At 34.9% G+C, this 14,217-nt stretch overlaps 1 protein-coding gene across 3 annotated transcripts in view; it reads right to left on the bottom strand.

The window, feature by feature from the left end:
• Window positions 1-14,217, bottom strand: part of LOC143242935 (uncharacterized) — a 33,592-nt gene that overhangs the window by 9,324 nt on the left and 10,051 nt on the right. For 2 of the 3 annotated variants that reach the window (XM_076486550.1, XM_076486551.1), the window contains exons 3-4: window positions 11,529-11,623; window positions 7,672-7,872 (exon numbers count right to left, since the gene is read on the bottom strand). In XM_076486550.1, the coding sequence (XP_076342665.1) occupies window positions 7,672-7,872; window positions 11,529-11,623 (296 nt within the window). Of the gene's footprint in view, window positions 1-6,227; window positions 6,485-7,671; window positions 7,873-11,528; window positions 11,624-14,217 lie in introns of all 3 variants that reach the window. The other variant, XR_013023472.1, reaches the window with a different exon arrangement.

Below are 14,217 nucleotides of genomic sequence, written 5' to 3'. Positions count from 1 at the left end.
AACTGGTACAACCCTCTCTCTCTACCCTAGATCAACCAAACTCTGACAGCCCTAAAATGAAGTTCTGAAATTTGAGGATAAGCAGGAGACAGAAACACTAGTTTGTGTGCATCTTGCTGGTGAAGATATGAATTGAATGACTAATTCTGACTCGAGGACATATAGTGCCCATAGATCAATGGTAAGGCTCACCATATATCTAAACATTCTCAGAGAAAACCCAACAGACCCCAAAGTCATACAACAGTCACTAAATCTGCTGGCAGCATTCCAAACAAGCAGCAGAATCCTTGGATACAGACAGAGCTACTCTGGGCACCAGTGGACCAAGGGGCTGATGATGGGATCCTTAAATAGGGGTGGAGATATGATCCCTTGCAGGACCAAGGAATAGTAAGATGCCTACAATAACATGGGTAGATGTAGAAGTAGACAACTGAACCACTGTGCATGCTAAAATTGTCCATCTGCGAACATGGTGATCCTGACAATCTTTCTAACAACGTTTAGAGGAGTAGTAAATAATTTGAGATTATATTTCAGACAAGAGAAATCCTATAGAGTTGTAATATAATCAAGTTAACTACAGACTCCAATCCAGAACTCCACATTTCCAAGCTCAGAAGTTTTTTTGTTTTGTTTTTTTCAGTTAGAATATGCTTCTACCTGGCAGTTTGTAGACTAATTCAAGTAGTTCAGATAACCATGGTGAACAAGGTATAGATGTTCCTTCATATAATTGAGGATTAAACCTCTCTATATGAACCATAATGTCAGTGGGTGTAAAAAAAAAAAAAAAAAAAAGCATTTGCCGCCAGACATTTTAGCATCTAGTAAAATGCAGACTCAAAACATAAAACACTCAATATATCAACTAAAGAAAAGTAGTCAGAAGCAGCTTATCCCAAAGTGGCCTCCTGAGAAGTCAACAGAATAAATGAAAGGAAGAACATTCAAAATATTTCCAATGACTGCAGTACAGAGAAATCTATTATTACACACTCTGTTAAGAAAAATTGATAACATTATCTGAATGAGATGCTTATGTACAATACTAGAATACAATGCATATTGATGCAGGTGGAAAGTGTCACAAGACACAATTTGCCAAGAACAACTAAGTAGGGTATAAAAGACAAGAGCAAATGAGAAAAATCAGACCAAAGCTAAGATGGGCAAAAGAAGAAACCATGGCAGTTGATTAATAACTGTAATCTGAGAGTAGATAACTATGTTTTGGAAAATATGTTTCTTACAGTTTTAATAATTTAGACACTTTCTCAGTGTGTCGGTCCTTTAAACAACGTATCCTAGCACATGATGTCATTTAATCTACTTGAGTATACATGTATAAATACTACATTTTGACCAATAAATACAAAGTAGGTAGGTATTTCATGTTTATTGGCATGAAGCTACTAGGCTATCTGTGCCAAACAAGATGTAGAATACTACAGTGGTATATGGAAATTAAGGTAAAAATACATAAAATGTGTAAAATTAAGACCTGCCAGTAAGACTGAAGCATGAAGTTCAAACTTGCTGTCAGTCACCTGAAGTTGGCCTTTCCAGTCCTGGGTTCAGGTCAGAATAAAATTAAAATGTGTAAAAGATATCATGCTAAAACAGTATATAGTCCAAGAAAAACCTCAAATTAAGTTAAAAATGCCAATGGTTCTTAAAAATGTAAAAACATGAGTGAGGCAGTCAGTATCAAATATGACATTGGCTAATGTCAAGGGCAAACCTACCTTAAAAATATGTTGGAAATGGCATCATCGTTCTTGGTTGTAACAACGGCATGATGATAAAATATGTATGTCTGTGACCTGAGTGCCACACAGACCACACATTGGTGCATCAGTACCAGATAAAAGGAAGTGGTAAGTTATAAAACTGTGACCTATGCATAGCCTAGTGAAAACAACTTCCTCCCTTCGATCTTTACAGAAACAGGATGGCCAAAAAGCTAAAAAAAGACTTGATTTCAAAAAGCTTATTATTTCATTGCTCACTCCAGGTTGACTGACAATTGGTGTACAGTTGGGTTTTGATAACTGGACGATAGTCCATGTATGGAACAGGTATGGTGGTGACAGAGCCAAAGCAGATGGACTTTGCCACTGTCAGCTAGCTCATTCCCATGAATACCAACATGAGCTGGTATCCAAAAAAACTGCACAGAGATAGATGATAGGGAGAGATGGGCCAGTTTGTTTTGCATATTGATAAGAATAGGATAGTAACTAACATGGAATGATGTCAGGGCCAATAGACAGCTGAATGGTTGCTTGGTTGATTTAGTGTTTTATGGCACAAAGCAGAGAGGCTACCTGCACCAAATGTCCAGTAAAAGGTAAAAGTAAATTCAGTAAAATTCATAAAAGGAAATTAAGGTAAAACAAAACAAAGTTAAAAAAATAAATAAATAAATAGCATAAAACCAATGTTTAGATCTAACCTGCAACATCAAGAGAAAAACTACAGTAATTCAAATTGTAATGGACTCGCCAGGAAGACGAACAGGTAACTACAAAAACCACCGTCAGTCACCTGAAGTTGGCCTTTCCAGTCCTGGTTTCGAGTTACTTAATGTTATGGTCAGTTTCTAATTTCAAATTGAACTAAATGAACTGTGATCTTTAAAAGGGAGCCACATTAAAAAGGTGTAAAGTATAAATTAAAAACTTAAATGACATTAAAAAGATAAATAGCCTTTAAAAAACTAAAAACTTTACCAAGGTGGACAGTGTTACCATTACCAATAACACTGTCTAATGTTACTAACAAACCTTGGGACAGAACATGCTTAAAATAGTGCCGTTGTTGTATATCATAATGATGACAAGAAAGTAAAAAGTGGCTTATTGTGATCTGAGTTTTACACAAACTACACATTGGTCAATCAGTTCCAGATAAAAGAAATCAATGAGTTAAAAATTGTGACCAATGCGTAGTCTAGTTAGAACAACTTCCTCCTTCCTATCCTTATGGTAACAAGATGGCCAAAGTCCAATATGGAGTTTTATTTGGAAAAGCTTGTTTTTGCATTGCTCACTCCAAGTCAACTGCCAACTGGCATGGAGCCAAACCTTGAATACAGGACCCTAGTCCATGTATAAAATAGGTACAGTGGTGTGAGTGCCAGAGCAGATAGACTTAGCTGCAGTGTCGGTAAGCTCGTTCCTGCAAATAACATCATGGCCCGCATCCAAAAAAACTGGATAGAAGTAGATGTTAAAGAGAAATGGGCCAGTCGGTTTTGAATATTGGTAACAACAGGGTGTGAACCAATTCCATGGCCAGCAGAGAACTAAGTGAATCAGTATGAATCATGCAGTTCGAGTACTGCTTAGTTTCTATGTGATCCAGGGCAAGAGAAATGGCATACAGTTCAGCAGTGAACACAGGAGCTGTAGAGGGATTCTGTGCATAACCACCAAACCACAACAAACCATGGCAGAGTCCACACAGTCATCTGATTTCGAACTATCTGTATAAATAGGAATGGAAAGATGGTTCAAAAGGTGTTGAGCAAATAGCAGAGAGTATTTCCAATCAGGTTTGTCTACTTTTCTCAGATGACTTTAAGATAGTTCACAATTGGGGACTGCAAGAAGCCATGGTGGGATGGGCTGACCAGCAGATACAGCAATGTTATCCAAGGACAGACCCAATTTATCCAACTGCACCTTGATACGAAGACCAAAAAGAGCAATGGCAGACTGTTTGGTCTGAAAAAGTATGGCCCATCAAGGAATGAAAACACAACCCCAGGTGGGATGCTTTGGTAAGGAATGAAGTTTCAAAGCATACAGTAAAGACAACTGCAAATGGCAGAGGTGCAGAGAAGGTTCATGAGACTATGTATAAGCTCTGAACTGGGGAAGTGCAGAAACCGCCAGTGCAGAGCTGAAGTCCTTGATGATGAATAGAGTCTAGCACCATTAAGGCCGATGGTCTGGTAGAGCCATAGACCAGTGATCCCTGGTTGAGTTTCGATCGAATAAGAGCACGATATATCTTTTGCATAGAACGTCAATCAGCTTCCCCAGTGGTGGTAGAGAGGACACAGAGGATGTTCAGTGCTCTTGTACATTTGACCCATAGCTGCTTGATGTGTAGTATAAAAGTCAGCTTACGGTGAAAGATAAGCCCCGAGAACTTAGTCTCAGAGACCACAGGCAGCACAACTTCACCTATATGGAGTTGAGGATCAGGGTGAATACCCCATTGACAGCAAAAGTGCATGCAAACGGTTTTAGAGAGAGAGAGAAGGTAAAGTCGTTTGCTGTGGTTCACTTCAGTGAACAATTGAGGGCATTCTGCAGCTGCTGCTCAATATATCTCATGTTCTGAGTGAATCAGTATAGATTGTACAATTCATGTATTGTATAGTTTCAATATGATTCAGGGCAAGAGAAATGGCATATAATTCAGCAGTGAACACAGAAACTGTAGAGGGGATTCTGTGTGCTACAACTGAACTCAATTAAGGCATCAAGGTCTGAGGGATGATAATGTATTCCAGGAGTAAGTTACAGAAAGCAAACAGTGATAATATGACCTAAGGAGATATGGATGGCTACAGCCTACAAGGGCGTCTTCAAAAACAAGGACCGGGTGAACACATGTTGATCAACCAGCAGTGCTACTTCATGTCTTTGTCCTACATATGACCTGTTATTTCGGTAAAAGGAGTATTGTCAAATTGTGACTGTATTAGTAGGTTTTAAAAATGTTTCCTGTAAAGAAAGACATTTGGGATAATAAAAGTCAATCAAATCCTTGATGTCATTCACATTTGGTGGAAAACCTCAACAGTTCCATTGGATTAGCGTGGCCATTTTTTATTTATTTTGGAGGAGAATATGCCACAGAGACCTTCTGCTTGCTACCATGCTTTTTTCTTTACTGGGTGTTGGTCGGTCACCCTCTAATGATCCTGCTCTGGATCGAGTAGGCAGGTCAGAGTTTGTAGACACAAGTTCCAGTGATTGAGGACATGAACACATGGGTTTTTTAATTTATGGGGTGTCAAGAGAGGAAAACCAAATGGAAACACCTGGACTTGAACAAGGTGAAGTTTGGCAATGACTGGAAGATGTGGAATGGACAGATATAGAAGTAGATACTAATTCATTAACTTTGTTGATTTTGTAGGGTACTAGATTAAGGTGTGCTATTAAGGATTCTGTAGGAGACATGGAAAAGTCTGTCTGGACTCCTGCTGTAGTAGTGGAATGGACTGCAGCAACATAAGTCCAAGATGGAATTGTGAAGAGTAATTTCTAAGCCTCTGGATAAGTAATATTGTTAACTGCCTTCAGACGTTGTATTTCTTTCTCTTCCACCCATTTAGGACAAGAAGTGAAATTGGAAGGATGTGGACCATTACAGTTAATACAATGTAGTTCTTGTTGGCATTCAAAAGCATCATGGTCTTTACCAGCACAAAGGGCACATGTCAAGGAACCATGGCAAGATGTTTTCAAATGACCAAATCGATGAAAATGAAAATATCTAACAGGGTTAGGGATATAAGGCTGTACCTTACAATTCAGATATCCTGCCTTCATTTTGGTAGGAGGACGTGATGTTGTAAATGTTAATGTTAGAACATCTGTCGGCTCCATAATCCTGTATGTATGAGTAAAAATTCGATGAGCAGCTGTAACACCTTGGCTGGTGAAACCTGAGAGGATCTCAGACTCTGGAATGGTCTTTAAATCCCTCTCAGCTATAACTCCTCTGGAAGAATTCAAAGTAGAATGAGGAGTAACCTCAATGGGTATATCTCCAAAGGCCTTCGATTTCAAGGAGTTTGAAATGTTGTCATGAAGCTGTTTCCACTAAAATGTCCCCAAACCATAAATTTTTTACTGATTTAAGAGAGTCAGCAAGTCCCTCTAAACCCTTCTGAATAAAAAATGGAGACATCTGTCCTAAGGGCTTTCCAGTAGAAGAATGTATAATTAAAAATTGCAGGACAGATCCAAGTTGTGAGTTTGACCATACAGATCATCAATATGTGGTCGTTTTCCAGTAGTTGGATTTTTCTCTATGCTGTCATGCATGTTCATTTTTTTTATTTGAGGGGTATCCATAATAAAAAAAGAATATTTAGGTGCCCACTGACCCCACCCACCATGGGGCCCTATGAGGGGATGCACTACAGTGCCATGTAAGGTCACTGCAGTGACTCCAGGGTTTCATGAGCACTATACCTGAACATCAGTATCAGACATAATATCCACTACACTCATGGAGGATGTCCTACATTGGCACTCAGTTGACCCTGGCCCAAACAGACTAGCCAATTGATCTTGGGGGGCCACTTCAAGACTGCCCATCTACAGGAATTCAAGGCCAAAATGGTGTGTTGGAGTTTGACATCTCAACCAGCAGGATCCTCTCCTCCCCTTCGTGGGTCACCACACACGACAAACACGCAGGTGGATGTTTAGATCCCAGAAGAGGTAAACTGAAAGTACAGAACCTTTTCTAAGAGGTCCCCTCACCATGCACAGGAATCCACACTGAGGGGCATAAATACCAAGTCATGTGTAATAGCCTAGTAAATAGTTATGTTACGTGGTGGTTGTTATTGTATTGTAAATCATAAACTGACCAAAGAAATAAAATTTATATTTCAAATAGGACCCATCACTATTATAAGTGTGATAAAATATTTGTTTCAAATGAGTGTGAGTTTTATGAGTTATAAATCTTTACTAATGCAAGGTCAGAGGTAGATTCTATAGAAATGTTAATAGAAGGTATTTTATTCTATTTAACAAATAAAACTTCTCTCTCCTTCTTTTACTACTTTATGAAATGGTGTTTAAAAGAAATAAACTCCATCATTATCTGTACCTTCACCTAATCCACTTTGTACAAAGCTTCTGGTCAAAGCTTGTCTCAAGTTACAACAGAATGAGTTCTTATATACAAAACATAAACTGCAAAAAGAATTACTTTAATAAAATAAATAATAATGCAGAGCAGCCCACACACATTTTCTATCTCATACAAAACTACTAAAAACTTCTATTATTTTAAGGAACTAACCCTGCAAAGCTTCAAGATGTCCATAATGCAGCAGTGAAGTTTTAAAACTTTACATATAAAGAAAGGAAGCTTTATTAGAAATCAATGGCAAAAAAAGACAATTTTGCATTTTTGTGCAATGAACTTGAAAAATAGAGTTTTTCAACTATTTCAGTTAATAACTAAAAACAAGTAACAAAGTTTACTGGTTTGTTACTTATATTCTGACAAACTGTATTAGTGAATGCAGGAATTTTAACAAATATAATTAAACATCACAAATTTGATGGAGGAGGTCAATACAAAACTAATGGTTAGTAATATGGAATTATTTTTAGTTATTCTATCCAGACAAATAAACTTGAAACCATATTATGTCATTTAAAATTTTATTTTGTATGAAATTTTGGATTAATTATCACAGAAATTTCAAAACATGAGATTAATTTATCCTTGTAAAAACATAAGATATTCAGAGATGGATACGATTAATACTGAAAATATCAGGATATATATACAGGAGACTAACTGCAATGAAACTATTAAGTTACTTCAACATATTCAATCAAAGAATAATTTCTAAAGCATATCTTAAGAGTGCTTTCCAAGTGAACAACCTACCTAAAGCTAGAATACTTTGATTATCACTAGAAAGAGCTGTCACATTCAGGTTTATATCTCCAACATCAGTTTCCATACAATCCTGGTATTTATTTCTCAGTCTTTCCATGACAAAAATGTGAGGAAATTCTTCTCTACAATTATCAACACATGTTAAAAGAGTTGGAGACACTGGAGCTTGCTTTTCCAGATCTTCGGCAACTGTAAATTAAAATATACAACTGATCCACAGAGATACAAAAAAATTAACATATTTGTTTACCAAAGTTTTTTCTGCTTCACCCACACAGAGTGTATTCTGACAAAGCAATCTTAACAGGTTTAGAACTTCCAAGCTGTAAAAGTTGAAAAATTACACAAACATGTAATAAGTTCTTCATATTATGTGCTTCTTAATTGAAATTTATAGTTTATTATGACACTGGAGGTGTAAAAATAGTTAAAATACTTCTGATAAAAATAACTTCAAACATTTTAATAGAATGACTGAAAACAAATTAATTTAAAATGTGCCCTTCAGAACTGAAGTAATATAGGCAGTTGTCATAAAATTTATCCTGATGGAAATCACAATAAAAAAAAATCTAATATATAACTAAACTGTCAATGAGCTACTATTTCTAACAGTTTTAAATCTCACTTTTTATGTAGTAAGAATAATAAAATTTTGAGAAGGTACTATTTTTTCAAGATGTATGAAGAAATAACATTCAACAAAACAACTTACAAAGGAACTTATAAAGTTAACATAATTTGAAAATAGTCTTTAAATAAATACTTCTGCAAAAACATTTTAACTAGTCTCCTGATGAACTACAAAGTTACTGACCTATTTATGTTTCTTGACCTTTTCTCATAATCCTCTACTGATTAACAAGTGAAATTCAATATTACTGTTTCCAATAATTACCATGTTTTATTATTCCACCAATCAATTAATAGAAATTTCAATTATATCAGTTATCAGGAAAATAATAATCTAATTAAAATTATTGTTTCCAGTTATTTTACCTATTCAAGTAATCAAAATATTGTCACAAAATCTGGCTCTCAGATCCCACAACAAAACATTTTTTTCTGTTCCACTACTGCCAAAAATGTTTTAAATGTAACTGATTAATGAAGCTCTCGATTGATTAATTATCAAATACAAGTAATCACTCAGCTCTAGTGTGAAAGCATGTATGAGAGAATTGAGATCCAGGAAAGAATAGTATGACAGATATTTCCTGTGTACAAGGGATGTGGTACAAATCTTTCACACAGGAGGAGGCTCTGATAGAGGTAAGAATTTATCTGAATTTCAATTTGTATTAAAAATTTAAACATATATATATAAGAAATGCCCTCTATCATAACTTTTAAGCTAGAACTCTCGTATCACCTGATGTGAGAAAGCAGAAAATGGAAAATATCAAATGACATGTAATAAGACTATTGAAATACATCAGTGTTAAGTGATCATAAAGAATACAACAACAAGCACTGGAAGTATGGTGGATTTCACTGAAGTCCTCTGAACTCAATAGTTGGTCCCAAAACAATGTACTAGGTTGCATAAAATGCGAAACACCTACAAGTAAGTTTCTTCGAGAGCTGCATCTATGTTGAAGACGAAAACTGTACAAAATATTTATGATGTACTCTCAGGGCACCATCTTACAAGATAAAAAGATTTTCAAAAGACATTCAAAACTGAGAGTTCAACTGATTGCAATACATCTATACATTTCCTACTGTTCTTGAAAACAAAAACTGTCGTAATCTGAAGTGTTAAGTATCAATATTTTAATCATAATCTTTCATTATTTAGATTTGATTGGCCCTGAAACTCAGCTAAAAGACTGACTTGAACATACATCTTACATTTGTTCCTACACACCTATATCAAAACTAACTTGTAACTGATCTCAAAATTGTCATACTATCCAAAAGCCTAGTTTTAAATTGTGTATTACACATTTCAAATGTTTTGTATCTAACGTCAGAGTTTGAAAAACATAATTAGATTTATGAATATACTTTAAAATCTTGACAGATCCAATCAAAGTAATTAATAATAGCCAAATTATGATGCATATGAATTCATACCACTGAAACTAAATGCTAAAACAACCTAATAAAATAGGCATAATAAAATCCTTTTTTACAATTTTAGAAGCTTTAAATCAACACACAAGTGGCTGTAATTGTGAATATACAACATGTTTCTAAATACAAAAGTACACTGTTAAGTCTAGGATGGTTTTATAACCATAACTTTTTTATTTTAAAGTTTAGTAAAACCTCTAAATGTTATAAGCACTATTATTTTAAACTTAAAGTTGATTCTGTTCACTAAGAAGAAAGAAAAGTAGAAATGAAAAACAAAATAGTAAATGAATAGTTAAGTCTGATTACATCAGTTGTGGTAAAAGCTGTCACATTTCAAAAGCAACATACATACTTGAATTTGTTTCAGGGTAAAAAAGTATCAAGACAACTATTAATCAGCTTCTAAGTATCTTGTACATTCTTCTTTAACAAATATATTAAAATGTGGAAAAATATATATAGTTCAAGTGGGTTGGATGATATGAACTTTACATAATTGTGACAACTTTATGTACTAAGTAATCACTTCATAAAGGTCTCCATAAACATATACACATACATTTGAGAAACTATTTATCTACAACTGCAAAACAAATGTGAATTGCAGGCAATTGCTTATCCCTATAAATGTCGTATCAGGATCATTCTTGAAGAAAAATCTTCAGGAAACAAGAATAAAAATCTTTCTGATATGACATTCAACACTGCATGGTAGTAGGTGCTGACTTATAAGAATCATCACACTCAGAAACCATTTTCTTTGGGTTTCCACAGACACCTATCACCTGAGATTATGAAAATTTGTAAAAAAAAAAAAATTTCCACCACTGGCTGAAAGATAAGACAAACAAACAAGCAGGTAAATTAATACAGACTGTATACAACTATCAAGTTCTTCAACAAAAGCTAAAATTTCATTATGTCCAACTATACCATGCAAAAGGCATTACAACAAACAGTTACCCATCAAAAACTGTTTATACAAATAAAAAAATACAAAAACTTTATGCTTAAAACACAATTCTGGACAAGAAATGACTTGAAACAGATGACACAGTCTGATGTGCAACATTTTATCTGTCTTATATTAATGTTAGAATAAAATTATGAAACACATAAAGAGAGATAATTGCCTTAGATGTGTTTTTCTGACAGTACATATACTAGAAGTGGTGTAATTGTGTGGAAAATTGCAATGGCAGTGAAACTTTTCAACCTCTTGTGACAGCCAGAGTGTACCTGAACATTTCCACTTTGTAATGCTGAATCTCCATACTCATGAACAAAAAGCTCTTTGAAGACAATTTAACAATTCAATCTATTTTTATTGTTTGAAATTTATTTAAAAAAGAATGAGTTAAAACTTCTTTCTTCCTTGACTAGACAAATTACCAGATCTCACAACAATGATCATTACATTTACTACCACAATTCTGTACTGACATCAATGAAGCAATATTTTATATTAAACTCCTACATGAATTAATTAAATTGAACAACTTTATAATATCTTATGCAAAATACCATGTGTCTAATCAAGAACATTAAATTCACATTCGTGAAATTTTTCCTCCAAATACAGCTGGCTTTTAAGACAAATCAGTAATGTTGGTGTGTCAATATTGTTTCTATTTACATGGAATTATTCTACAACTACCAATTGAAGTACTTAATTATAAAAAATGTTACTTTGTACAATAAAATTCCATTTTAAACACATAATATTATATATTAATATATGTATGGTTATTTTAAAGTCTTACCTTTCTTGATGTCAGTAAATATTGTTACTATTAATTTATTCAACATCTTTCGATATTTTACAACCTGCACACCTGTGCTATCTTCTCCTTTTGAACTAAAAATATAAAAAATATGTCTAGATATTAAACAAGATATATTCAGCAATGTTTATGATGAATATACACAAGAAATAAAAAAATCTCAAGATCTGATGTTGAACCTATAACTGTGTTGGATTTAGTTTTGCTAAACAAATTATCAGTACAAAATCCACATAGATACATTATATGTACAATCATAAACTCACTGCAAGTATCTATTTGATAAAGTTAATTTATTAAAGATTAGGTTTCATGATTCTGTTTCTCTTAATATGATGATTTAACTGAGAGGTTTTACTTAAGTTGGGCTGGTGTATTTGATAGGTAACTTCAATTGGTTAATCCCATGGCTCCAGGCAACATTTTTAGATTATTTTCTGCATATGGTTCAGAGTTGTAATCAAAGCTTAAGTTTATATTTCCTTAAACTGAAAATGTATTTCCAATACTACTTATCTAAACTCACACTACAGCTATTTGTTGCTTGCTCCGTTCTTCACTTCCCATTTAAATCCACTTGGTGATATCTGTCTCATGTCAATTTCTACCAGTGTCAATTCACCCACTATCATAACCAACTTCTTCCAATAATGTTATTACCTTTTCAAGACTGGCCCAATATGCCGTCTCAAACACCAGCTCTTAGTGGGGGGAGGAAGGGCAGAAGAAGTGAGAGTACAGTTAACTATTATTGAATTTACATTTTCAATTTGAGAAATTAACTTTCAACACATACCACTTCTCAGATTACAACTGGAATCCCACACTAATAAGATGGACATGCCAGTGAGGGCATTATCCATACAGAAAGCTTCTGCATAGATCATGTATGTATTAACAGAGCATTGACACCAAAGTGGAAAAACCATACTACATCCAGAACAAGTATGTTCTTCACCCAGAACTTAACTCATTTACTGTGGGTCGAATTTTGTTTTTTCATCACTACTAGCCAGGGCTCAACCAGATAGTAGATATTTATATACATATGCATGCACACACACATTTATGAATGGTTTCTAACCTGCAGCCATAGAATGCTATGTTCCAACCTATCACAATCAAAGCATGAAGTGGACAAACCTTCTGCAAAACCTAAAGAATTTCAAAACACTCCAGGTTTGAAATGAAGCAACCTTGTATGAGTTACTCAACCTAAGACAACAGAACTCATAAGGTCTGGAATCAGGAACACTCATCCTCACTCCACAACCATGTGAGCGAAGTAAATTCCACTTACTCTTGGAATTATGGGAAGGACGTCATGGAACAAACTGATCAAACAAGGACCTAAGATGGGACCACATTGCAAAGGGAATTACAAGGAAATAATAGTCCCTCTTCCATGAACAAAGTACTAAACCAATATTGATCAAGACAAAAAGTCATGCTCAACCCAACCTGATAGCCAGGTACTAAATTTTAATCAATACTAAAAGTAGGCTCCCACATAGGCTGGTGCCTCTCTTATTGACATCTAGGAAAATACTTCCAGGAACCTGGGTAAGAGGGCTTTTAAACTTCACCCTCTTTTCCATAGAGTGGGGGATTCACTCAAACACTCTGGAAGAAAGCCTCTGTCCAATAACCATCCCAATGACTGAAAACTAGGTATGATAAGGATTCCCTAGCTCCACTAGTAGAATCTGGGAGCCCTTAAAAACAGTGCTCTGGAAACAATGCAATATGGAGCCAAGTGTTCTAAATTTTTAAAAACAAACCAACCCTAGTTTATTCAATCCAAAAATCAACTATGACAGGCAAGATCCTCTTATGCTTTACTCATGACAGTTCAGCATAATACAATAATATCATACAGTCAGTTTTTAAATGGTCTTATGGTATTTCTACAGAGGCTGCTACAATCTAGACAAAGTAATTTGTGTTAGTGCTTGCTATGGTGGAATTAGCTTAGAAACAGCACACTTGACTGAGGAACACTTGTCACAGAACAGGATCATCCAAATAATGTGAGATAGTAGTATTTGGTGGCATCTACATACCAGCCTACACAATGTCCCCAAGGGGGCAATTCAACAAATACCCAATGGTCAAAAAATGTGACAAAGAAAAGCCAGAATAAGCAGTATAGATCAATGTATGTGCCCACTACACCAAGATAATTGGGGATGCATCCCAAGAAACTGAAGAGTTCTAATGAATAAAAAGCCATTGTCTAACACCTCTAAATGCTTCCGTGTGGGCAAAAAAAAAAAAAACCCTCAAGGATCTCACTGCACATAACTGCAGAAAACCCACTTGTAGAGAAAATATATATGTAAAAACGACTCGTTTGGGTTGAGAAAATTTTTTACGTAGAGGAGCAAACAACGTTTCGACCTAATTCGGTCATCATCAGATTAACAAAGAAAGAAAGAGGTAACTGACCGATAGCTGACCACATGTTTGAAGCGAGTTGTGTAACTCAGTGAAGGAATGTAGAGGGTGTGCTTAGATGTTGGATATATTTATTAATATAGGTATAAATGTGTTCCTTTGTATTGGTTTATTTTGGGCTTGACTTGTTGTACAAGTAGAGCTTCTTTAATTTTGCGTTTGTTTATGTTTGTTTCTTTATTTAATATTTGGGTGTTTTCTATGATTATGT

This window comes from Tachypleus tridentatus, unplaced genomic scaffold (genome assembly GCF_004210375.1).
Source record: "Tachypleus tridentatus isolate NWPU-2018 unplaced genomic scaffold, ASM421037v1 Hic_cluster_2, whole genome shotgun sequence".
Taxonomy (NCBI): Eukaryota; Metazoa; Arthropoda; class Merostomata; order Xiphosura; family Limulidae; genus Tachypleus; species Tachypleus tridentatus.
This window is presented reverse-complemented; position numbering and strand designations above follow the sequence as displayed.